The 27,979-nt window shown below is 39.7% G+C and overlaps 1 protein-coding gene across 1 annotated transcript; it reads right to left on the bottom strand.

Moving 5' to 3' along the window:
• Positions 1-95: 95 nt before the first annotated feature.
• On the bottom strand, positions 96-24,988 carry trim36 (tripartite motif containing 36). Its single transcript, XM_080038641.1, has 13 exons — positions 24,865-24,988; positions 23,385-23,622; positions 16,616-16,962; positions 15,863-16,009; positions 14,590-14,685; positions 13,071-13,208; positions 12,746-12,861; positions 11,596-11,717; positions 7,284-7,401; positions 6,964-7,157; positions 4,649-4,832; positions 4,077-4,190; positions 96-3,301 (listed from the first exon to the last, which is right to left on the bottom strand). Exons 1-13 carry the CDS (start codon positions 24,886-24,888, stop codon positions 2,947-2,949), a joined length of 2,193 nt encoding a protein of 730 aa, XP_079894767.1. The 5' UTR covers positions 24,889-24,988; the 3' UTR covers positions 96-2,946.
• Between the last annotated feature and the right edge of the window lie 2,991 nt (positions 24,989-27,979).

Here is a 27,979-nt window from a genome sequence, read left to right as displayed (position 1 = left end):
GTGAATATTAATAAAGACAACAAATTATTTAAAAACAGACTAGTTTTATTTGATGAGATCCCCACACAGTAAATCAAGTGAAGCGTTTCCAGGTATTGAGAGCAAAGGATAGTATTTCCACATCTTTACATACTACACATACAGAAACCCACCACTGACACATAACATCCATATCCTCTCGAGGAAACACGGAACAAATGCACTCATTTCAGTGTTAACTGATAAAAAATAATCACAGGTTTAGTATTTAAAATTCACTTTGTACCACGGAAAAGCCCATTTAAAACCTAAACTATAAAGAGTGCAAATTGTCTTGATGGGCTTATGTCTTTCTAAACCAGTCTCATCTAAATCCTGTTCAATAATATTGCACACACACATTTCTTATACATATCTGCAGAGCCAAATACACGCCGACATGCTGCAGATTGTTTTAAAGTGCTAGCTTGGAATTTGATTGAGAGCCAGCCTGCGAAATATTTGGTTCTAAATACATCTGAAAAGCAGGCTATAGGATGGAATTTTATTTAAAATCAGCTGCAGTGTTGAGATTACAAGGCTTTTATCAGATGTCTGTGACTACAAACTGTGCTGTAATACCCATGTGGAGCAACCAAATTAAAGAAAAAAATTTAAACAACAAAAAGAACATTCAGTTTTTTGTTTTGTGATGAACAAGAATACAGTCTGTGATGGAAATAAAACCGTGAAACCGGCCTGCCAATTCATAAATGCATAGACTCGTTTAAAGATGTTGAAACAGTCAATTTTAAAATGCAGGTATCAGGATTCAGGTCCGTTAGGATTTAAGTGAAAATAATTGACAGCAAACCCAGTGAGACAAAGTGTGCACCCCGTCACAGATATCCAATATGTAGAACGTTTGTCCAGCCAAATGTAAAAACATGAATTTATTCCATTTTAAACACATAATAAAATTATTTTATGATCCACACACACTATAACCAAAACACCACAAAAAGAAAGAAAAGGGTTTTAGTACCATTTGAAAAACACTCCCTTGATAAAAGGCAGCTGAACAGTGTAACATCCGTTTACAGTAATTTCCACCAATATTGATACACATCTCTTTCAAGTACACAAGCAAATTTCCAACTAAAAATAATATTACTCTTAATATGTACATGGAAGTTAAATCAACCATTTTGAAGTTCAGCTTATCATCTGACATTAAAGACAAGGCGGAGATAGTAAAACGATAGTTATGGACAAAGCTGCAAAACAAACCAAACTTGTTTTCTGTGAGGAAAAGGTACAGTAGTTAAGGTTTTCCAGGCCTGACAGATAGAGGTAGGTAGCATTGGGCCCCAATCAGGGCCAGAAACCTGAGAAAACACACACAAACACCGCTTACCCTGACCCTCCAGAAATCTAAATTAAATGTACAAAGCCATGAGCAGGCACATGTACATCTATATAAAAAAAAATAAAAAAGCCAAACATGGTTGCTCAGTAAAACGGTCTGTTTAGTGTGCTCTCTTAGACTTAAATATATACACTGTGATTTATTCAAAGCCAATCAACCCTTTAGTGTCTCGTCTGATACACATACTCAACCAGTGACATGCTACTATGGTATTCTCCATGTGTTGGTCTGGAAGTAAATGATGGTAAAAAAGTACAGCGTGTTTAGTGATAGCACTTTTTGTAAGAACCTGAATAGCTGTGTTTTCAAACTGCGTATAAAAGCTGCTAGGCCACAGTGTTGAACTCAAGTCAGCACTAGAACCAATATGCTTTGGCAATTATTGACTTTGCAGCTCTTAAAGTGATGTTCCCAGCCAGCACGCGGTGTTTCTGGTACCTTGCTGGTATTATGATGTTGAAAGTCACATTCAGTACTGTGCAAACAGTGATGCTTTTAAATCCAAGTAACTGCTCCAGGATTCATGTTAGTAAAAGGTGAAGGTTTCTGTGAGTGTGACTGACGGTGTGAAACAATGTGTTGACTAAGTTTACAACATTTAAAGTGAAAAAACTAACTTAGTAGTGATCAAACGTGATGATTGTAAATGATAACATGTGCGATGCTTCTTTCATCATATTGTGCAAAAACAGCTGAACATAACTGTGACAGGGAAGAAAAGTAGTGTTTTCTGTGATATTCAAGAGTAAACGGAGAGTACGCAACAAGTCATAATGATAACTTTTAACTATTGTAACTTCGACACCAGTGTCTGATAAAACTACCTACAGTAAAAACTCACATACAGTATTATATGCTGAAGTATATTTCCATAATGCTTGTGCAATGACACACAAATATGCTTGCTAGAGCAAACCAAGTGAGCAATTTCTTAAGAAGAAAAAAAAGGCACAAAGGCGCTAGCTTTGAAAGTAGCTACAAGGCTCCCAGGTCCACCAAGATTACATCTAACCCTGCTGCTACCTTTAGAGAAATAGTTACAGAAAAAGAGCCAAAGAAACAAACACCACCAAGCAATTAGCACACCAAAAATTCTATAAAACAGAAACCTGGCAAAGAGGAAGTGTAAGCTCAAAGGCGTTTCATGTTAAAACAATTAAGATTCAAAGCAGCTACCGACTAAATGTGCAGCCCATTCCACTACATCAACAGCTGATCGCAGCTGGGATTTAAAAACAGGTCAATACAATTAATAGATACAAAGACTTTGGTATGTAGAGAAGACCTTTCACATACCAACCTTTTTGTATGTGGACACTCCTTGTCAGTGTCATGCTCTTGCTTGTGCATTATACCTTATACATGCCAAATCTAAAAAGGCCAGGTTCTGGTCCTAGATGTAAAATGTGATCTATGCTGAAGGCCCTGATCACATCTGCTTAATCTGACCTTTTAGATTGTACTCCATCACCCTGTCAATAAACCTGCTCTTCAAGGAACATGCTAATGATTAAATAGCTGCAGGTCCTAATGCATCACCATGCTCCTTCCCGTCTCCTTTAGAACATTAGTCGTTTAGCCGTGATAAACTCTTCCAGCTGAACCTTGCCACTGCCCATGAGGCCGAAAGCCGGATACATTGTTCCAGAGCAATCCACCTGCCTCTCATAAAGGCACCGCATGGTGTCGGCATCGTAGAAATACACTCTGCATGCGTCGTAATCAAGGCAGATGCCCAAGCGCTGTGGCGAGGGGAGCACGCGGTTGCCAGGGTCACCAGCAGCTGCGTTTGAGGATGAAGACGTCTTGGGGATGAAGAGTTTCCCCATGCCCACGGTGAGCAGGGTGAAGGGCTGGGAGAGCTCGTAGCATGCGTCCTCGCTGCCGCTGTCGTGCCCACTATCATGGTCATACCTGCTCAAAGGAAGAAGCAGAGGGTGGGCCAGATAGGCAGGTGTGAGGTTTTTGCTAAAGTGATGTCAGACCTAAATATTATTTATATGTAGATTATTCTCTAAATACTAGTTTATCTTATAAAATAAGATAAAAAGGGCCCATCACAAAGTGACGCCTTCAAAAAAGGTCTTGTTTTTTCTGACCAACAGTCGAAACAGAAATACATTTAATTCACAAAGACATCTGATAATTGTCCATATGTACACTTTTAAGGGGTTTGAAATTGATTGATCGCAATTGCTATAGATTTATTCTGACATTCTCTTTTGTTGGAGATGTGGTAATTTGATACATTTTAGTATAAAAAAAGTATTCCTAATACTTTTCTGTTCTAAACAAGCAATTATACAGTTTCATGCATTCTCTTCAGCAGAAAAATTCAAACTAAACCTTCAAATGGACAGCTTAAATTCCTTATGTAATAACCAGATAATTAAGATATATTTGGAAAAAAATGTTCCTTTAACATGAGCTGATCCATTGAGAAGGACATACTTGTCTGAGTAAGCTCATTACGAGTTTACAACACAAGCTCTGTTACATCACAGGATTAGGTATGACTTAAACACTCTTATCCCTGTACTGGGGATGTTTCAGCTGTTTATGTTGCAGTCAGGTACATTAAAGGAAAAACATACACATGTGGTGAGAATAAAACAAAATTGCATCAATTCAATTAATCAATTATGGACAAACCGTAAATTATAGATGTATTTTATGTACATGCACTTACCTGGGGCTGCTGGTATCTCTAGGATTGTGAAACCATTCAAGCAGCTTCGAGTCAGAGGCCACTCCAACTTTTACCATGTAGGAGTACTGTTCCACCTTGAAGGCCCAGTAGTGCCTGCAAAACAAACCATTAATGAGACACTTATTTTCTGGGTTGACCCAGGTGCAAAAAAATCTCCTCCATAATTAATTAAATATCACTCTTTCTGAATGGAGGCTGGTAAAAGATGGTTAGCAAATAAACATTTAATACGTTTAACAACCTGTGCTCAAAAACACTGCACTTTGGAATATCTTATCTCCAGAGTCAGACAGCATGACATATTGATATGCTAATTAGCAAGATGCCAGTGTGCTTTCACATTGTGTGCTTAACGACTTGTGCTTTGGTTTTTTTTAGCGATATTTAACATTAAAAGGGTTTATGTGGCTACAGCTCATTTAGTTTGTCTTTAAAGATAACTTGCATTGAGGCTCACTTTGCAAATGTAATTGGTTTTGTAGAAAAAACAAGTGTGCTGCTGGACACAACTTCTATGAACAGTCCCAGTGTTGTCAGATTTTTTGGCATACCTTCCCTGAGAGATGCCTGTGTCCCCAATTATGTAGTCTAGTCCGATGTAGCTGCCCGTCTGCACACGTTCTGCTGCGAGGAGGAAGGCCATGCCGGCTACGTTCTCAACAGTGTCCCGTCGCTTGTTCAGAAGGAGACGCTCCGTGCTGAAGCCACACTTGTCGCTGAACAGGAAATCAAAAGCTACACACAAACAGAAAGGGGGCAAATGAGACAGACGGATTGGGGAGGAGACAAAAAGAAACAAAGAACAGAAAAGGGAGAAAAAAAAAGTGTATACAACTTGTGTAAAAGACAGTAGTTTATTCCCTATAAGGAATGTTAAGAGTTTGGAACTGGGGAGTTGACAAGAGACAACACATGAGGGCGCTATAGGACAGTCTTTAAGAGCTACACAAAAATGTATCATCATCACACCGGAATGAATAACAGCCAACTGAAACCAAAGCCCCATTTCTAATCTGCAGCTGCCGTTAACATTCCTCATCTGGTTGCATTTTATAAATAGTTTGTGGGCCAAAGGCTACAATTACCATAATCCAGGATCCATGTAGGCCGACATGATTATGCCTGTTCACTCAACCATCCCATGCAATCTGTGGTCCACACTGGGGAAGACCACTTCGTTTGCATGCATCTAGGGAAGTCCTTCCAACAACTAGGCCATGATAATGATAATAGTATAAGTCTACCTAAAGGGTGACCAGACAACAATGCTGTAGTTTATTTAGAAGTTATGTAGTAGGGAGGCACCGATTCAGACAGCTATCAAGACATTCTTAATTAGAAGCTTAGTTAGAGGCTAATAACTTTAGGGACAACGTAACAGATGTAAACACATACTCTGCCTTGATGAATTTTGGAACAATTTTGTTTCATCCTCCAACACCAGCACTGTTCTTCAAAGATAATGTTAAGATGGCAGATTTTGTAATTCCTGTCTATGGAATTGGATTTGTTACATGATAGTTACACCCAGAATAGCAATCCAGGTCGCAACTGTGACACTAGCTTAGTATTGTAGATTGATTCTACCAGTCATTTAATAAATAATAGAAATAAAAACTGGGCCACACATAATTGATGCAGCATGAAATTAGTCCCAAAGCAGGCAACTATAATTTAGTTTCACAGCCTAAGAAATAGACCTAGATCAAATAATAGCAGGATTTTTCTTTTCGCAGTGAGTTATAATACTGACAACTATGTCTAAACGACAACCAGATCATTAAACCTGTCTGTTCAGAGTCCATGGCCTCAAATTTGAATTAAGTTTTAATGACATCACAACGTGTTAGCACTTGCAGATTTGCTTTCCGGAGTTATCAGTCTCGAAATTGAGTATTTTTTTTGTTGTAGTTAGCAACTATGTCACCTTGGGCTCTGTCATAAGCCTTGTGTGTGCACACGCGTGCATATTTGGTCATCTGCCTTTCAGCCCAGCCTGAAATTCCCCCTCATTACGGCCACACAGTGCATCCATCCACTTAGACTTACACGAACCAAAGAGCACAGGCATGCGGAATGTGGAAGCTCCAATCATAACACAAATGACGAGGCTTGTGCAGGAGACAAATCAAAGTACGGCCACAGCAGATCAGGAATTGACGTGTCATGTATATGCATGTGTGTAAAATACTGATTTTGTTACAGAAAGTAGTGCCTCTCAAAACCCTATACCTTTAAAACTGTTGGCATAATCGTATAATTAGTGCAAGCAGTCCAAAGAAAGAAATTGAATTATTGCCAAGCAGAATATAAATAAAAGAGGAAACATCCCTTACTGGGAGAATACGATTTGAATTCAGGTTCAGCAGATGGTTAGGGAGGGTTTTAATTTTTAATTAATTTAATCCACTTTATGTCTGTCAACCTAGCTTAAAATGCTGTTTCTTTTCCAAGCTGTTGCGCTGTACAACACAACCCACTCTCACCAAGGCTATTTGGGATCCACTCATCTGAAACACAAAAGCCATTACCATGGTGATCAACTAAAACACCATTGTGCTTCATTACATCCATAGTGTAAACTGCAATAGAATCCAAGTTTAAAAAAACAAAAGCATCCCTCATTTATTAATCCTCCCCAAAGCGGTTCCAAAGCAAAACACCCAGCCGTGCTCTGAGAAGTAAGGGAGCTTAGCTGCTGCTACTTTGGCCAAAAAGAGGCCCAATAACAGGGTCTGGCTCTCCAATAGGCAGTAGCTTAATCATGCAATAACAGTTTGGTTAATTAATTAATGCACTTAGCATCAGCTCAATAACACAGCAAAAACATTTTCAAAATATGTGGAAAACTAAAGCCCAGGCTTACCCGGTGCAGGTGGCGTGTGGAAGGTGACCTCGGGGCTGTAGGGGCTGAACATGGAGTTCCTGCAGCTTCTCACCCTGAAGGAGTACAGGCTGTTGGGCTCTAGGTCAGACACCACAGTGCTGGAGCCATACACCCTGTCTGTAGGCCTCCACACCACACTGTCTTCACCGTCCTCCTGGCTCGGGGGCCCCAGTCTGAAAAGGACAACAAGATTATGGTCAATTCATTTAAATTGTTCCACACATCTAGGAGATCGTTTTTGGCTGTACACATTCCTTTGTTGTTCCTGTTGCATGTATCTATGTGTGTGTTGCACCCACCTGCGGTATTCAAGCATGTGGTGATCTGTAGGTAGATGATCATCAGACAGCCTCCAGCACACTGAGGCCTCGTTATAGACTCGGCTATTGGACAAGTCAATCAGAGGAGGATCTGGAACTGTGAAAACAATGGATGAAGAAATAACAGTAACACGTTAACAAGACATGGCAAGACTCAGTAAACAAGTACAGTAGTAACATTGATTTGTATTCCCCTATTAATGGTGAGGGAAGGGGTCTTAAAATATTGTGTTTAACATGTGCGATATGCAGCCAATAAAAGCTCATTTCAAAATAAGGTGTGTGACACTGGTTAATGCTAACAACATGTTTCTGGTGACAAGCAATATGTAATTAACTCATATGCATAAATGTTAATACTACTGCATTGCAAACATAAGGAATTTCCATTAAACCTTTTGTCTTTATCATGCTTTGTATCGATCATATCGAACTCAATAACTCATGGTTTGAGGAAACGCAGCAATGAAAGTGCAGAAACGATTATTTAAGTCAGATCAGAAATAATAATAATAATAATAATAATAATAATAATAATAATAATAATAATAATAATAATAATGGACAAGACTGTCCTGCATAATGGAGCCTGTTAAGAGGTTTCACATAGACTCACTGCCCGGAAATGCACTTAGTAAAGCATCCCCACCGTCACCATCCCTCTTCCCCTCATGCTTTCACATTCCCTTCTCCAACTTTTTTTTACCATGGCATATTCTGACCCCTTCACACCACTTTCCCTTTCATCTACTCCACTTTATCATCATATAATTGTGCATTTTTGTCTCCTCTTGGTGGTTGTTGGGGTTTCCCATCAAGCATCAATCTGTCAAGCTATGACTTTTTTTTACATCCATCTACAGAAATATTTTCCAGCAGTCATCTCACTCACTCAAAACAGCATCCTCTCTGTACCACCCTTCACATCATTAATTTCCTGTTGTCTCAGCCTAAAGCTCAATGTTCTCCAGAAACAATCACATTACTGTAACCATGTAGGTCACTGAATTTTTCCTCTAAGATCAAGGCATTTCACTCTCCCCATGAGAATTTCCTTCATCATCTCCTTGTCCTGTAATTTTTCCCTCTGTAGTTTTATGCCTTCTGACTTTTCGCCATTTGTAATCCTTCTTTAATAAAAGGTGAAATACTCTCTCTCTCTCACTCACTGACCAGTTCTCCCACTGCCATATAGCCTCCAAAGTCACTTGGCTAATCCCCAGTCCCCAAAGTCTTTTCCCCAGGCATAAATGTCCTTTATGAGCTTGTGTCCCATTTTAGCCCTAATCATTTGCTATGCCATTGCCATGTGGGGAAAATGGCTGTGCTGACACATTACGATGAGTACATTAATAGATAATGCAGGAAAAAAATTATGATCTTTACCGTTTCAGTTTACATCCCTGAATTACAATAATGTGTTACTGTTCGAATTCTGACAAATGATCTATAAAGCTTCCCTGTCATTCTGTCTTCACTTCAGATATGTGAGGTTGCAACATAAACATGTTATTCCTGAGTAACTATCAAATGTTCTTAAAAACAATAGTTTTTAAAGAATTTCCTCTAAGTTTTTGTTACGCAACCGTTTCTCCCCGAGTTGTATAGAAAGTGGTCCATTTCTTGTCCACTGGTCAGTAAGTCTAGATGGAGCCAACGATAGCTGTCCAGATGAATCCCACATCACTGATTTTTAAAAACAGCCCAACAAGGCCAGTTCCCCACTGTAAAAACAAAAGTCCACCACAGCCACAAAACTCATGTCACTCGCAGCTTTGTCTGTCACCAACAGTCACCGAGACAACAGCCTTTTGTTTAGCCACATACACTTGAGGGGATAATGGCTCTACGCCAAAGGGACCTCAGCTTTGTCTACAATGTCAGCAACAGCCACGTTTTACCCTTTAATAAATGCAGCATTTGTTGTATGCCAAGGTCTGGAACATCTGCCACTCAAATCTACACCAGTTACTGAAAAGGTGGAGTCAGCGATTCTGGAGAATGCTTATGGTCAAAAATCAGTGAATATCTCCTCACGATCCGCTACCTGTCCGTACTGTGCGCACGATGAAAAAAATCTGGTGTTAATACACAGCCTTGACCAGGGGTGTCCAAACTACGGCCCGCTTTTTATTGGCCCGCAGGCGATTTTAAAAATATAATATGGCCCTTTGAAAAATAAATAAAACTAATTTTTATTTTTTTGCATTTCTTAGTTAACCCACTAGGGCAGGGGTGTCAAAACAGATTGATTGGCCCGTGGCACATTTTAAATATATAATATGGCCCTTTTAATTTTTAACTAATTTAAATGCACTCATATTACAGAGAAATATGTCCCATAAAAGAAAAAAAAGAGCACCAAGCCCATCCCAGAGGACCCTGCATAATATTTTATTTTAAATTAATATTATGGAAAAGCCATGTGTCCTTCTCCTATAGCTTCTAATTCATCTGACACAGTGTCTCCATTTTTTTCCAAACAAAATTCTTCAGCTTTAGCCTCTTAATTTCCCTCTCAAAAGGGCACCAGATTCATGCATTTCACTTTAAAAAATCTCCCGGGGGGGCATACCCCCGGACCCTCCTTGGAGGGGCGGGATCTCTGCTGGCTACTATTTTCACCCAGCTGGACATTGGACGCAAAAGCAGAAAACACTGGGTGTATCAATGGCATTTAACAAGAGTGGGAATGTATCTGTTTAATGTTGAAGTAAAGTGTTGCCGTGAAGAAGGATTACAATTTACGAAGATACTATGAAACTAAACATCAGAGCAGCTACATGTCCTGATAAATGTGTTATTTTTGCAGTGGCCCAGCCCTTCGTAGATTTTTCTATATGTGGCCCTCAGTGAAAAAAGTTTGGACACCCCTGGCCTAGACCCTAAACGGGCATGTTTCTAGCTACGGTGGGTCCCCTTTGTTTATATACAACTTTACAGAGCCTACGCTGTGTATCAACATTAGATTTTTTTGCAGCACACATAGTTTGTAATTGTAATGGATTGGAAGGAGATTCACTGATTTTAACAAAGTTATTTGTCAAGAAGCAATCTCAATAATCGCTGACTCCACCTTTTATCAACATTTGCCAGCTTCTTATTTCGACGGGGCTCTTTTTCCAGGATGCCCCCAAATCTCAGATACCAGTTAACTGTCACTGAATAACTACCGGTACAACTGAAATAATTGACATGGGTGTAATCTGCAACAATATCATTCATTCCACCCTGAAAAAATTAAAATAAAATGTTGCACCATGCATGACAACGATTTTTTTGCAACTTGCTTCATTATCTGCAGACCTTTGATCTTTGCTCTTGGAATTTTGTATTGATGTAATGCATTGAAAGTAACTTTATTTGAACAAGGTCAATGTACAAAAGAAACAATTACCTTGTTTAGAGCAAGGTGAGATGCATTGTACCAGGTTTTAGCAAATTGCAATTTTTTTTGTTATGGCTGATATGTTTAAAAAAAAAAAAAAAAAAAAAAAAAAAAAAAACTTACCTGTTCGGTCATTTCCTGCTCTTTAAGAATCATGAAATAAAGAGCAGGTTGTATTGGAAAAAATATATATCTATTTTGCTTTTCTTTCCGTCTCAAAACACCATCTAAAATAGCATGGCAACCCCCTTTGAAGTAAGGTTGCCATTTCAATCAAGTAGTACGTTATCCTTTCATGCCTGGGAAACTTTTACCTGAGCAGTTTGTTATAGATGAGCCTTTGTAAATCAGCAGACCAGAAACAAGCTCCACAATGAGCTTTTCCAGTTTTGTTTATTCAATTTCCATTCTGGCAGATGACCTCTGAGCACAGCACAGTTCACGGGGCTTTGCATATGATAGACAGGTAATGATGAACAGCTGAAGTCGCAGTATTAAAAACACAAGCTTATTCTTTAAACCAACTTACTAACAAAGCTACTTGCCATGTTCTAGACTAGGATACATGAACAAACATCCTCTTTATCTTTAGAGATAATAGAAGCAGAAAACGTTGCCGTATTATGTTGACAAACTGATGGTCACTTTTTCAAGCTACTTGTGACAAATGTGTGAACACATTGTGGAAGTTCAGAGACAACCCTTTAAAAACAGTGGTAAACCGCTTCAAAACCAACATAAAACTGTTGTGTGATTCAAATTTGAAAGTGAGTTTAAACTTTGAGAGAGTGCTAGTTTTTTTTTTAATAACAATATCACAGTAAATTCTTTATCTGGGGAAATAAAAGCAAGAGGCCCTTTTCTCTTCTGCTGTCATGTGACTGAAATAAAAATGAGCTGTACCTCCACCAAAGCACATCTCTTTGAGCAAAGTTTCTTCTTTAGACGTGTCCAGCACAAACTCATCAAAGCAGGGATCAGCTGAAGGATGGAACGTCCTCAGAGACTCAGTGGCCTTCTGGATCCTGTAAACATACAAAGATTTGGTTTCTGTAATTCAAGTGAACATGAGAAATCTGATCAGCAGACTCTTATCTTGATTAGAAAACATTTTTAACTTTCCCTCCCTCACAATTACAACAAGTAACTTCCACCATTTCTTTAATCACTTCTTAAAAAGAGAGTTATATCTATATTTATCTTGAATGTTATAAGTGAAAAAGAGGATTAAAAATCAAGTTCTGTCGACACAAGAACTTTACCGCAGTATCATGCTTGAGAGTGAAAAGGTTTCCTTGATGAGCCAAAGCTGCTAATGCAGATCAATTAGTTGACTTAAAGCAGAAGACACGCCGACACACAGAATGGACTGAACACTGCCTTTAATGCCCATGGGTTTGGTAAGCTTTGCAGTGTGTCAGGAACACATAAAGCCACGTGCAGTCACCCAAACACATACTGTAATGACACTGAGGCTCTCAACACTAAAATAAAACAGATCAAATCCCACATGTGAAATCTGACGGGAAACAGGAAGGCACAGCTAATGATAAACTTTACGTGGGCAACATAATTAATTATACACAGAATTCAGGGTGAGTGTAGAATGTCTAAACTAATCAGGTTTCACTTCTGTGATTTGTAATGAAATTATATCTGGTAATCAAAACTAAGCTGCTTAATTATTGATTTGACACTAATACAGTTTACAGTCTGGACTTTGGTGGGGGAAAGCTCTAAATAATATGATTCCCATTAGACTCACTAGGTCCAGCTTCCTGTTATTAAGTTTATAGGGGACAACTTCATTGAGATGCTTAAGTGCACCTGTTGGCTTTTAAGTGTTAAGTTTGAAACTGTGTAGGTAATGTTAATTGTAAACTTCTTTGAAATGCACAGAGTCCCATCAAAAGTGAGTGTTATTTTACAGAAGTAGTAAAATGTTCCATGTTAACTTATTTGGTTTTCAAAATGTTCTGAAATAACCCAGTCATCAGTAAAGACTATTTAACATGATGATGAAAACATGACTGTCAGTGTCACCCAGCTCTACCTGATGTGTAGCTGCTTTGCAGTCTGTACAAAGCAGGACTGATCCGTCTCCTTCAGCACCTCCTGAGCGTAGCCCACTAGACCACTGTTCTCCAGCATGCCTTGGTACTCCTCCACCTTGGGAAATAGTTTTAAGAGCATTTGTGTCATTCGATCATCAAAACAGGTGGCTTTAGATTGAAGAGCACCCTCAGGAAAAATCCTAAAAAGAAGACAAACTTTGACCCCTAATATGACATTTTATTTTCAGGTTAAGAATATGATGAGTAAAGGAATCATTTGGAGATTACTCAATAGGAATTAAATAAAGTCCAGACATTTCATACCTGAGTCTTGAGTTGGTCCAGGCGTCGGGTTTTAGACTGTTCGATGGACCTCAGCATCTCAGATTTCCTCTCCTGCAGTGTCTCAAATAGACGCTCAAAGTGCTCAGTGGCTTCACGCTCGGATAGCTGCCCATTTTCCTTTAAAAAAAAAATATATATATATATATATATATATATGTTGTTCTCAATTTGTACAAATTTTTCCATATATTCCAGATGTGATCGGTTAAAACTGTTAAAAGTTTTAGGACTTTCTGTAATTTCCATTTTAGGTAGTTCAATTAAGTAGAAGCTTTAAAAGTTCACATTTGAAAAAGCTCTGTACATTAATAAATGAATAAAAAACAAAACTGTCACACACTCTTTAAAAAAAAAAAAAAAAAGCGCAGGCGGCGGACACGAAAGCAAAAAGGGGAACCTTTTCAGAGGCTGAAAAACCCAGACATACAGGAGGGAAACAAGTAGCCATAAGCAAATCCTGTGTTTCCTTGTTTGTGTGGTTTGCATACTGTTTGTTTAGGGACCTTCCTTCTTTGTACACAGACAATGTGTGTGATTGTTCCTCAACTTCACCGACTTGTTTTGTGAAAGCTATATCAATATTTGTATTCTGTTAAAAAAGAGCGAAGTTCAGAAATTAACCATAGACTGTATTAAAACACTTTGATTTTTGTAACTAGCAAATCAACCATATTTCACAATAGATGTCATTGTGTAATAGGGTAAATACTTAAGTAGTGTAAATGCAACTATGGAGAAACCTCTTGGAGGAGGAGTAGAGGAGCTTAAAGATAAGGGGAGGGTCTTAAATTGTAAAATTAGATAAATAATAAATTGAATGCTAGCTGCCATTGCCTGCTCTATTCTTTTCTTCTGTAGGGTGTCATTGAGGATACAACTTTACATTTTATTTTATTATTGGGTTCCTTTCCTGGCTGCAGCCTTTCGATAACATGTGGCAACCAACCCCCCAAAATATTTGGCGACCAACCCCAACTGGAATTTCTCGCTATTATCAAGGCTTACAACCATCCAACAACTAGTTAGCTAGCTAACAACAATCTAAACTATAGCTTTCCCTTTACACTTTTTAAGTGTAACGAGTGTTTTGTTATAAACCCATTGCGTAAAAAAGCCTAGAAGAAAAATACTGAGGATCAATTTGACATGAAAAACACAAACAGTCCTCTCACCTCAAATTCAGCTGTCTAACTCAAAGGAGGACTATGTAGGTGGCCTCTGATCCCAAATCTGGATATTTCCATACAAAAATTTCACAGACAGTGCCTTCTGGTGTCGAGATATAAAAAAATGTGACAACCAACCAACCCGTGTGACTTATAACCCCGTTCTTCCCTACTTATCACATTTTCAGTAAATGGAAAAAAATAAAATTACAATTAAAAAAGAAGGAATAGACAACAATAAGATTACAGTTGAAAACTAAAATGGAAACTCCATTTCCTGCAGAGCATGCTGTACAGTTTCTGGAGTTGCAGCAGCGTGACTCAGCTCTTACCTCGGTCTGATTGATTAGCTGATCGAGGTCGGTAATCTGAGTCCTGACCTGGTCCTCTTTGCTGATGAGGTAATGGATACTCTTGGCAAGCTTCTCCTGATGAGGGAAAAGATCAGCAGCATTTACAGACAGTTTCATAAGGTCTTAAAACACTTAAGTGTGTCCACACAGACACAACATTAACATGACAAACAATAAGAAGTAACTTACACACCGTTCACAAAGGGATATCGGCCCAAAACAACAGAATGTCAATCATCGTCAACTATAGTATTACAATGATATGACAACAGTGCAATACTATTCAAAGCAACCGAAACCCATAATACTTCCTGGCTGACGAAGAATTCCGGGACTGTTAAGTACACCCGATACATTGTCTAACAATTTGAAGACAATGCACAAGATCATTGAGAACAAATGGTCTCATTAAATATTAAAGCACCATAGTGTTTGTGTCCGAACACACACACACACACACACACACACACACACACACACACACACACACACAGGTAGATTGAATTTCACACAGATCCTGATGAACAATCTCGCATGGAACCGAGTGTTCATACCAACGACATTAAATTACCATTACAGGTATTTTAAAATTTAAACCGGTTCTGTTAAGGTTCGGTGTTTTGTGTTGTCTCTTCCATAGCAACCAAATAGTCCTAAAACAATCACCTGTCTTTAGATATATAAGATAAACCAAACACTCTAACTGATTGAAATTGAATTCTACTAAGGGGCGAAAATCTGATGACCACATGCACGTATAGTCAATTAGTTTTAACCTTGTTAGCGAGCCTGGGTTTGTTTACAATCAAAAAAAGAGATTGATTTCTACAGTCTGCTGCAAGTCAGCACAGGTACAGGTCAGTGATTAACATTACAGCAGGAAATGAGATACTCGGGGAACAGCCAGTCATAAACCCAACTGAATGGAAGACATTGCTCACCAAATGGATTTTACTCAATTTGAGAGTATTAAATGCAGTTCTGTAAATAAAGTTACCACAAAACAGTTATGGGCATATTAAGTTTAAAAATGGTGTTTCCAATGGTGTTTAGCTGTGTCATGACTCCATTTCAAGCATTTGTCAACAGTGGCATTGTGTTCAAGCTCAGCTTTATCCATGTTATTAAAAACTCCTATTTTGTAACACTTTAAATTACTCAGTCATGGCAGATACAAACACACCCAAATCCAGCGTATTCAACTGAAAGCCAGCCGACCCATCTTTCCTTCCAAAGTGTCTCAAATGTGTACCTTGAGGATCTTGTAGGCACTGCCCATGGAGGTGACTTTGTGGTTGGCGTGGGATCCTCCCAGCTTGCACAGGTGACACACAGGTCGTCTGCAGACCTCACAGTACATGTTCACCTTCTCCATCTCATGCTCTGGACACATGAGCACCTGAGGTATTTAGCAGAACAACAATGAGTTTAAATCACAGACAAATGCCACACTTGCATACATAACTTACTGCATTGTAAAAGCCTTTAACTCTTATAGTGATCTACAGCTGACGTGATGTGAAACAGGAAGATGAACTGAAGTTAAAAAGCATCTGGACAGCTCTTTGTTCGCCACTTCCTGAAGTGTCTTTAAATAGAAGTTAAATCAGCACTTTTTTACTGCCAAGATCCTCACCAAAGTTTATCCAAGACAGTGTTTGTTTTTGATCAACAAAAAGGAATATGAATGATTAAGTCGGACTGATTAAGTCAAAATGGGAACATTTACATGAATGTTCTTACTGTATGATTAAGGCTAATAAGCGATGAAATCAATGAAAGATATTCCTGAGAAAATGATCAGGAAAACCAGATAGTGACAGACAGATGTGCAGCTGCTTACATTGACTTTCAACATCTTGTATAAAACATGTTCAATATTCAACCATTTAAAGACGTTAGCATTGCCTAATGTATACATGCCAATGATTATTTTTGACTCATGTGATGACAGATTATCAAAGTTCAACTAAACCCTTCCCTGGGGCAGTGACGGTATACTTGCCTTGGGCCTAAAATTGGTGGTGGGGCCGACATACTCATGCTGAGCTTTGGGCGTCCCCCAGGGGTGGTGCAGCTTGAAGCACTCGTTGCAGTAGCTGGCCTTGCAGTCCATGCAGCTCTTAGTGGCCTCTTGCAGCTGTGGAGGCTTACAGATGTTGCACATGATTGCGACGGCTGCGCGGGCGGCCTGGCGGTAGCGCTCCACAATGCTCTCCAGGGTGAAGTTGCGGAACAGCATGCTGATGCCACGCTCGCCCAGGTCTATGTCGTGCTGGCAGCCTGGGCATGCGATGGTGGTGACCCGGGGAGTCACAGAGCCTCTGCGCCACCCAGGGGAAGAGATGGAGCCTGGAGAGGAGCCAAGCGAAGAATACATCGTTTGTATTGTACGCTCATAGCCTCGGGTCACCCAGTTTACAATCTTGTCTGAGGCCCTATTTTCACACGTGGACAACAATGTCCTTTGACTTTTAGATTACACTGAAGGGATAGATTCCGAGAGAGTCAACTTGGGGTTGAGGAATTTGAACCCCCCCCCCCCCGTGTTCAACAGATTCTGCGCAGAGATTGACAAAAGCAGCATTACATCATCTGCACGACTTGCCAAGTATGATCTTAAGGAAAAAGGAAAGAAATGCCTTTGATAATGCACATGGAAATATCAAGCCTTCACAAATAGGGCCTCAGTTTGTCTCCCTTTATGCGTTGTTTCCACAATGACCACTACTCCATGAAGACAATGATCTATGGAGCAAAACATCTAAACAGGCATCTTATCGAGTAGTGGTCATACATGGAAATAAGTCCAGGAAAAGAGACTTTCCAAGAGTACTGGTTTAGATTGAAGAGGGAGGAGATACGGGAAAAGTCATGGGGGAGGTTGGCATCCTTGGAGTTTATAGAGAATACATAAATACATATACGCTATGAGAAATCAATTTCACAATGCAAGTCAGTCAACATATACTACTTGAATGAATTAAGTATTTAAGTGTTAACAATGATCTGGACAAAAGGAAACAGTTTATTTTTCCTAAAAATGAGTGACCAAGGATTTATATTATAAAAAGAAAACTTTGAAATAAAGACCAACTGAATTACACTGTGTGAAGCAGAACTTAAAGTTATAAATCATAAGTTCCTGCAATTTAACTTTAATATCATATGTCCAGTTCAATGCATCAACACTTATTTTTACAACAACAAAACACCTCTGAAAGCAACACTGGCTTTCAAGAGTTTTCTCACAATATTCTGCTTGTTAGTGATGCCGCAGCATCGTAACAAGGTGTTGACACAGTAACATGAGGTGGAGATAAGGGAATCACATCACAGAAGCAAGCAATGGGGACCGCAAAACACTGGTACCACGCACACACACTCAAAATCAAGCCGGCAAACTGAAGTCACTACACGGCAAAATAAAAACGACAGAAATATTGCTTTCACGTTTTTGGGGGACAGGGGAAGCGAGGAGTGCTGGATCTATCTCAGTTTGCAAGCCAGATTTTCCACTTCGTTTCCGAGGACCTAGAAATTAAATCAAACACTCCTCAGGTAAGCGAAATACAGGGCAACTTAGTCGGAACAGCACTTATGCACACAAAAAAGAAAAGGGAAAAAAGGAGCAGCTGAGGGAAAAGCAGTGGCAGAACAGCAAACATATATACTACGTGTCATGTGTAGCCATGTAACCACTTTGAGATATGAGTAGGACTGAATAATGACAGTACAGGGACAGTAAATAAATAAATCTGTCTGTGGTCCAGCAGCAAACTGAACTACTGAGCACCGTTTGCCACACTTACCGACTACCCAGCCTACCTGAAGTCAAGACAAATGTGAACTTAATATAATTTGATGTTATGATGAAAAATGTAGTCTGATGATGGTAATGAAAGTGACATGGTCTTGTTAAGATAAGTTAAGTCACTGGATGGAAGGTGAAAGACTGAAGGCCTTCATATTCAAACTAATGACTGATGCAGAAGAGCTGACGGTGAGTGCATGTATGGATGTCTATTAGATTTGTGTCATGTTGGGACACTGTGCAATGACTCAAGCTCTCTGTTAGAAAGAGCAGGTGTGAGTGAACGGGAGGCCGACAGGAGACGCCTGCAGCAAAGTGTGTACGTATGTGTGTTGAGAGAGGCAAGGTCGAGGGCAGAAACTGACGAGTCATTGCAGCGCTAAAAAGGGGCTTGGTCCACAGATCTGGAACTAATGTAGCATCTTTATGTTTTACTCTGTTGCAAAGTGTTACTGTGTGAACATGAGCACGTCTGAACATTAGATTTATTTATTTTTTGAACTGAATATGGTCACACAATTGAGGTTCTAATATATCCAAAACATTTAGTTTTTCCATTTCTATTGTAAATATGAATTTGGGGAGTCCTGTTTACTGAGGCTTGTTTCATTTCATTATTACGTATTTAGAAATTCTGAATCAACATAGATCACATGAGGTTTAACTTTACTTTTGATCGCATCTTCATTTTGTTTGATACTATGCTATTACATTTCCAGAACACTCCTACGTTTGTCTATTCTTTGAGGGCATAACTATAGAGAAGCATTTTTTTTAAATAAATTGTGTTTGTGCTCAAACACATAATGAGACTTTGTTTTCAAAAAAAAAATCCACTGAACTTGTTAAATGTGTGCACTAGTTTGCCAACAATAGCAGTACCGGTATTTTGTCTTGTTTTACTTGGCTGGCAATCTGACACTTCTCCATCCATCATTCCTAAAATGATTAGAGGTAGGCTGTAACAGGTCTGTGTTCTTATAAACTGTTTATTGAACACTCATAGTTGTCAAGTCAAGCATAAACAGTACCCTAAAGGCACAGAGATATCAGTCAGTAAAACGCAGTTAGGAATCTTTTAACAAGCCCAAACTTATTGTGCGTTGTATGTGTGCAAGCATTCAGACAAAAAGCTGACAGATCAGCATCTTAATAAAAGTGGCTTTACTTGCCACCATGTTGTATCTGATGCAAACCCTCGCTAGTGTACAGACACGCACACACACACGCAGCGGGGTGTCAGGGACACACACAAATACACATTCCTGTCCTACTTCAACTCCTAGGAAACATCCTCACCCCTTCTCTCACAAATTTTAGTCTTGGGTCCCACTTGTCCAATGCCTAGCTCCCCAGCTCCCCCGTCAAGACCTCATTGCTCCTTCTTTACTCCATAGCACTCTTCTTTTAGTTACCAAAGTGGGGCATTTTACCTCTTCTCCCAACGATCTTTTCTTTATTCTGGAATTGTAATAATTTGATACTTTTTATGCTCAGTGGACTTCTCAGTGGACTTCTTTCATGTGCTTAATTTCAACCATTATGTAGAAATGTATGTCTAACAAAATGCTTTTATAACTACATTAAATGTTGTTACAATGTTGTATCCCTAAACAGTGATGCAAGTTTGTATGGTCATGTTGACAGGGCTAAAGTAGACCAGGTAGAGAAAAGGTAGAACCAAACTAGGGTTTAACAGGGAGTTCTAGGTAACACTGTACTCACTACTACAGCTACTCAAAACACGGAGCCCGCGTCTACCTCGACTTCCAAACGACCTTCGCACAGTGGCTGCAAGCAATGAACAGAGAAGTGAGGTGAGACCAACAAGTAAAAAATAAAACAATACATAACGTGAAGTGACGGTAAGAGTGAACTGAAAAACTTGTAGTTAAAAAAAAAAAAAAAAGTCTGGAAATGCAGTTCAAAGTGAAATACAAAACAGCATTTATAATATACATAACATACATACATACATACAGGATGTGAACTGTTATTAAAGTACAATTAACTCTTGATTTGTGCACCCTTCGTATTTAGCTGGACAAGAGTGGTATCAATATTTTCCTCCAGCATATTTACTAGGCATGACAAACTTATGCCAAGTCTGAAGTGCACTTGTCAAGAGTTAGCTGTTCAACATAAATGCACCATGCACTGTTTGAGCCCCAGCAACATAAAATAAGATGAAGTTAAGAAACAATGCTGATGAAGTTTTTAGTAAACCTCCTCTTTCCAAGCACAGCAAGGCTTGTCCAAGCTGCACACTGATAAATATAGCCTTAAGTCTTTTCTTTTTTTCTCCCTTCACCTAATCCCTCATTCATTCCTTACAGGCAGGCTGCGTCACCATGGCTACCAATGATCTGATCTCCCAGTGTTGAAGGCGGTCGTCAGAATTACTCTGTTGTTCTGTTTGGGAGTTAATGTGCTCATGTGTACTACAATTTCCCCGAAATATTGTAAACACACAGAATCTGTTTTTCATGAGCTGCTGATTAAATGTACTTTACACAGGAAGAACATTACTGTATAATCCCCAAGGGAATTCCACATGTGCAAAACCTGTGCATTTCTCATGTTCTTTGCTTCTTTAAGAGAGAACTCTAAATGTACTGTAAATTAAATGATATTAAGGGTTTCAAATTATTTCAAACAACCATCATTGAGTGAGTCAGAATGAGAATATAGAAAAGAATTGCACTATCTGGCTTGTGGAAACAGGCAAGATTTGTTTACTCGAAAGGTGAATTTGATTATTTCATGCGACAGATGCAGTGCCGCTAGTGAAGAATGAACTCATTCAGGTTGAAGGGAGAGGTGCAGTGGGGGTGGGGAGGGGCTGAATGAGGGAGGCTGTGTTCCAGTGCCCGGTCTCCGTGGTTTTCAACCATGAATGGCGTAGCTCCCAGAAACGTTGTTCACCTCACTGTACTCTGGGGATCTATTTAGCTCCGGTCTTTTGGATTCTTAATGCTGCTCTGAGGCTACGTGGCATCGTATTTGAATGGACACCAGCTGTCACATTTCATACGAGTATGCTTCATTGGTTAGAAACTAATTTCATGTCAAACATTCTGACGATGGGAAGTCAATTGTGGTGTCCAAAATATAAATTAATGACTGTGTATTGACAATAATAGTCTTTGTTGTATGCCATTTTATTCAGCATCCAATAAATCAACATACTTAATAATTTAAATTCACAAGAAACGTTGCAATACTTGCACCTATGAACTTAAAACTGCACTTTATTTTCTGAGGATGATTAGTTATTTGTATTGTCAGCTGCTCCTCCTTATCCTGTGTGCATTATTCTCACACTCATATAAAAAGTATTTTAGTATGCGTAGCTACTGTTTTGAGTCGTTTTGTCATTTTCCCTACAAACTCAAAGCCAGCTTAGAACCAGCTTTTCTGGATATTTCTGTAGCCGTCTCAACATCGAGTAGCACCAAAAGTTTTTTTTTAATGCATACTGACCATTTGGACTACACAACGTTTTTCCAGTATGAATACACTAAATACTCAAATCCCTGCTTAGAATTAGTGTGTAGTATGGAAGTCGGACCCAACTCTGGTTTGGTCACCGGGTGAGGGACAAGGGTACAAATGAGACAAAATCTTTATGGAAATGGCCTGAAGCCCAGAGCTCTCAGAAGACAGAAAGGCAGCCTTGTGTCCCTGTGTGCTGTTTTCAAGGCTTGGACATTGACCTGCTTGAGCTTGGCAGCAGCAGAAACATGTGTTAAGCAGAGAACGTATGAAATGTTGATACAAGTCATCTAAGCTTCCAGGAGCCATCCAGATTTTCCTCCCATGAGCTCAGCTTGGTTTAAAGAGTTTAAAATGCCTCAAAGGAGCTTACAGATGTGCTCTGTTCGCTTGTGTACATAACACACGCATGCCTTTGCATTCAATTATAGGTGGGGTGAAAACGATGGCTGCTCTGCTTGACACATTTTCAGATGAATAAAATGAGCCCTTGCATGATTGTAGGGGATGTTTGATGCCCCTGGGCCATTAGAGGTAGACAACCAGGACAATTAGGGCTTGAGAGAGCTTGTCAACATTTATCTTCTTTGTCGACAAAATACAGCTTGTCAAGTTCCTCTGCTGTCTCTTTAATGAAGCCTGTGAAAGCCGACATCAGGGCAAAAGGAGTGATGACTGACAATGTTATGGCTCAGCAGTAAAATAATTAAATCATTTCTGTGTTTGTTTTAGTTTGTCTAGGACACCAGAGGGAGGAGGGGCGGTTACTGTGCACAATAAAAACCATATAGTCACATAATGCCTGGTCCACGTTTGCCTTGCTCAGAGTTTCCTTAGGCTTATTCAATCTTTCCCTTAAATTTGCACCGACCAAAAAACATTTTTTTTTTTGGAATGGTTCATGAAATGCTCATCACAGTGGCAGTACCCTTTATGTTTGTAAGGTAAATAATCTTTACCAAACAGTTTCCTATTTGTAACCACGTATTTGCTTATTGGAGGAATGTTTAAGCGCTTTAATCCTTTTTCTATAGGGAGGGCCAAGCCCAGGCTCCAGCCATTGAAACCTGTTGAATACATGCACTGAGACGACAGCAGAACTAAAACAAACTGAAGTCAAAAGGTATTAGGTGGAAGACAATGGAAACAAAGTTGGCATTACTACTGACACAAATGGGCCAAATATATATTTAATAATTGCATTTCCTGCGCAACGATCGCATATGCCCTCCTTCCACCAGCTCACATCATAACTCATCTAATCAGGCCAAATCGATGAGCAATGTTCCTACTACCTACACGCTGCGCTGAAATGCTTTTTAACCTCAGTAGAAATGTGAGATCCTACGCCTGCACCAATTATTTGCACACAATAGAATCCCTCCTGTAAAAGAAAACATTTATTCAAAAACCTACAAGGGGAGAATAAAAAATAAAAGAAAAAGTGGATTTTTTGGTTCCTTACCACCTGATCTCATAAGCCTGTCGAGCCTCTCCATGGAGGGGGAGGGCACCCTGGACCGGGGGCTGCCCGGCAGAGAGCACTCGGAGCCGGCATCGAAAGAGTCCTCTGGGTTGAGGTTCAGCAGCTCGCGGACACACTTGTGGCAGACGCTGTGCTGGCAGGGCAGGATCAGCGGATGGGTGAAGAGCTCCTTGCATATCGGGCAGATTAGCTCCCTCTCGATATTCTTGATAGGGACCTGGGTGATTTGAATCGAGACACAAATATCAAGAAACTGCCATACAGACGTAGTTTTTTTTTTAACTTCATTCTTCAAGATTTTTTTCTTCTTTTTTTATGCTTTATTGGATAGTTGTGGAGAGAAAGATGAAATGGGGCAGGGAGGGGAATGACATGCAGAGAACGACCACGAGCCAGATTCAAACCCGTAGTCTTCTGCTTCTGGGGACTGAGCCTCTATGGGGGCCGCCATCTAACCACTACCCCACAAGCACCCCCCTAACTTCATTCTTTTTTTTAGGATTTTAGAGTAAATTTTTGAGCACCACAACGGTTGTCATCCTTTTATCAAAAAAGAACAAAGTATGAAGATGAATAGGCTCCCAATTCACAGAACAGTCTGGAATAAGCTCAGCGTCCTCTCAGTTCGGAGGATGCAGCTTTCATTTGATAATTTTAAACAATAACCTATTAATAGGACATTTGAGAGGCAGCTGGAACAGGCCTATTGTATGCACTTTAAAGCTGTTAGAACACTGTTCCTGTGTCAGTGAGTGTGGGGGGAAATTGTGCCTTTATTACATTCAAGTAAGCCTTTACTCTTATCTGAATATAAACTAAACTTTACTTTACTTTGAAATGCACTGATACGGTCACAACAATAACAGCCAGCCAGTGTCTCTTACCATGTTTTCTGACACATTACATAACACAGGATTAAGCCCCGGCTAAATATAGACAAAGAGTAAAAGCACACGGTTCCAGCAGCTCACGTTTTAAAGCTTTAAAAGAGACAAGATGAAGACGCATTTACCGAGCCCAGTCACAGCTTTCGGTGTAACACCGGAAAGTGTCCTCCCATAATTATAGAGGCTGATCAGTTCATTTCTTTCAGGTGCTGTGAAAAAACATTCCCCGTAAAGTTTGTCCTTGTGCTGCCAGAACAAACTTCATCTTACATGAAAGATAATAGCCACGGGGGGCAAAGGGGGTGTTTAAACAAGAAAAATAGGCTAACAGTGCTGCTCAAAGTTTCGTTACAACAAAAAAGAAGCGAAACAATGACTCGAATCATTAATGAATGGACACACACTGGCGCGCGGACAGTTTACAGCTCTGCTAACTGTGGCTAACTTTTTTTAATCTAAACAATGCCCGGCCTCTTTAATATGCACACAACAGAGGCGCTACAGGCTGTTAAACAATGACGACTCCAGGAGCGTATATCATCTTCCCCAAAGCCTCTTCTTTCCTCACTTACCCCAGAAGAGCTGGAACGCCGCATCTCTGCAGACAAGATGAGAGGGAAACAAACGCCTGTTTGCGCGAGATAAAATAACCTTATCCGGCTTTTTCTATTGTTGTTGTTTGGGCTAAATGCAACTTCTCGGACGCGAGCAGAAGATGCCGACTGCGACGGCTGAGCGAATTTAAATAGAGTGACGCTGCGGGTAATCAGCAACCAATTCACTGCAGTAGGCTACACGAGGGCGGACCGACACATACACACAGGGGGTGGAGAGAGAGACGGGGGGGGGGGGGGGGGTGATCTATTGCTGCCTTCATGTGCTCCTCGTAAACTTCACTTGAATAGTCAATCAACTTGGTTAGCATTTGATTAGAGATAAGCATGCAGGACAGCAAGAGAGAGTCAGAAATATTTATGCAACAGACAGTTAGATCTGCGTTATCTTATTCATTGTAATCAGTCAGAGCTAGGCTACATGTAGACTAGCCTATGATAGGCTACACTGTATCTTTTTCTCACTGTACAGTGTGATTGGAGCTTTTTTTGGGCTAAGTATGTCTGAACACACAAGGGATTTGACTCCGGATTTAACTTTGCTCCGCATGAATCCTTGTTGCAATTTACAGAGCAAAGCTATTAAAAAGTAAGCATACAATTGATCAAAGTAACATTAATTGATATTTTGTTTTTAATTCAGTTTAAAAATGTATGCCTACAATGTCTATGAATCAAGTCAAGTGTTTCTGGAATAAGCTGAGGCCTATTCCATTTTGGATGTATTTGGTTAGTATTGGACAACTTAAATTAATTTGACCTGATTGTGACGCTACAGGAACCATGAAGGGATAACTTAAATCGTAACATTAATTCTGAGGGAAAAATAAATGGCCCACCAGTAAAGATGTTAACTGGATATCTTTCTGATTAAGTGAAAACTTTGACCTGCTGGTTACCCTGGTAAAAGAGTATAAGGGTATAACCAAAGCCAGCCAGCTTCATCCTCTTGGGAGCATGCATGTCTGTACAAAATGTGATTGCCATATATTGGCCTGTTGTTTAGATATGTATCACACAACTTGCTGGTGGAAAAAACCTTGGGTGGTCAAGTAAGTTATTAAAGTGAAAGTATAAATGTATAAACTAGAATGTGTTGAGTTACAAGTAACATTTCTAAATAGTTCACTGTATAAGAGAACATTTTGAACTGTTGATACTAAAGAAAAAGCCAGGGGTCACCACATTCCTTGATGAACCTCTAACTCAATCAATCAATCAATCAATCAATCAATCAATCAATCAATCAATCAATATCCTTTATTTAACCAGGTACAAATTCATTGAGATTAAAATCTCTTTTTCCAGAATGACCTGGCCAAGACAGCAGCACCATGATAAAAATAAGCACAATCAACCACAATTCTCATACACCACATTCAACATCAATTAAAGTACAATACAAGATCAGGGACATATATGAAGTTTGAAAGTACAGTTAAAAATGAAATAAATAAACTGGTGACAGATGAAATGAATAAACCTGGCCGTTATCAGAAAATAGCTTCAAACAATTGCATTGACCAAGAGAACTATCTTCTCTATCCAGAACTATCTTCTCTGTTCTATTACTAACTACCTAAATTGCATGTTGAGCCATCCAATGGCTGTTGAGATATTTAAATCTGGGCAAAAGCGATAAAGCGACCACTATATTGCTTTCCATAAGTGCCACACGGCCAGCATGGCTCAACTTGAATGTACATCATGAGCACATCTACACACAAGATGCACTCACAAACATGGAGCGAAGACACAAGGGGGTTGCAATTCAAAATGAAATCAATAACTGCACTTGAAGGAATGGAATTGGTTGCTTGGTTAAGTGTTTGCAGATAGCAGCGTTAAATGCTGTTATTGCACATGTAGCAGAAAAAACAAGGTGTGTGTGCAATGTGGGTTTTATGACGGACAGAAATGTGTCAAAGGGTTGCTAGTGTGATCGACTGCACACACAAGCTTTGCTTTGCATTTATACAAAATGTGTTCCTGAGGTTTTTACAGTCTCTGACTGTAGGCCACTGTATTCTGCCCCCACATAAGGTTTTTGCACTTTATAAAAGGGTCCTGTGTAAGCAATGACCAATTACTTTTGTTAGTTTTCAGTCTCTACCAATGTTAGGGTCCCTCCCTTTATTTCATGAGATTTATGATCAACTAATGGCTTGCTGCAGTGCATGGCTATTGGTGCGGCTCATCTTATTGTACTTCTTTGCACCCTAGCAGGTCAGCCCAAGAATGTGTTGGTTCAAGAACAAACTGGAGCATGTAACAGCTTTTTGTGTGTGCTTGCTTGTGTGTATGTGGAGAGTGGGGGTTGTGGGAGGGAGCTGTAATTTGTTTAGGAGGTGAAAACCTAGCATAGACAACTTTGTGCGCAGCGGCAGAAGGGACGTGGATGAATTAATCTATCGGCCAAAGAGTGCACAGTCACTGAGGGGGCACTGCGGGCATCCCTGAGTCATTCACTTTGTGAGCAGCATTTGTTGGCAGCGAGCAATACAGACAGCTTCAGTAGGGGCCTTTGTATCAATGTCTCTGGAGGCAACAGAGGTTCTATCCATGTCTGTCTAATCTGCTTTCTTCCGGTACATGTTTTTATGGATATTCTGCAGTTTGCAGTCAGCAGGGACCTATTGGCCCCACTGGAGTCAAAACACAGATGACAGGTGCTTGTCCTCTGTAAGATTCCATGTGTTTTTTTTAATAGTATGTGGTCCGTTTTCTTCTTCCTTTTCCCTCAAAGCAAAATGTTCCTCCAATGTTCACCATACTATACATATGATTTCCTGGGCAATGCAACAAAACATTTATAGGAAAACTTCTATCCTTAACTGTGTCCTGGCCCAGATCCAATAGATCTATTCTAGTGTCACACACAGCTGTTAGACATTGTGTGACTTTTCAGAACAATAGACTTTCCACACAAAGTTAGATTAAAAAGGATACTAAAGGGTACAAAATGTCTATACAAGCTGTTGGTGCTGCAATTTGATACTATAGCCAACAGAAAGAGACCCAACAAAGAATCACCCACAATTGTATCACCGTCTCATACAGCATGTTCATATTA

Source organism: Ammodytes marinus, assembly GCF_949987685.1.
Source record: "Ammodytes marinus genome assembly, chromosome: 2".
Taxonomy (NCBI): domain Eukaryota; kingdom Metazoa; phylum Chordata; class Actinopteri; order Uranoscopiformes; family Ammodytidae; genus Ammodytes; species Ammodytes marinus.
Note: the sequence above shows the minus strand (reverse complement) of the source record. Positions and strands in the feature narration are given on the sequence as shown.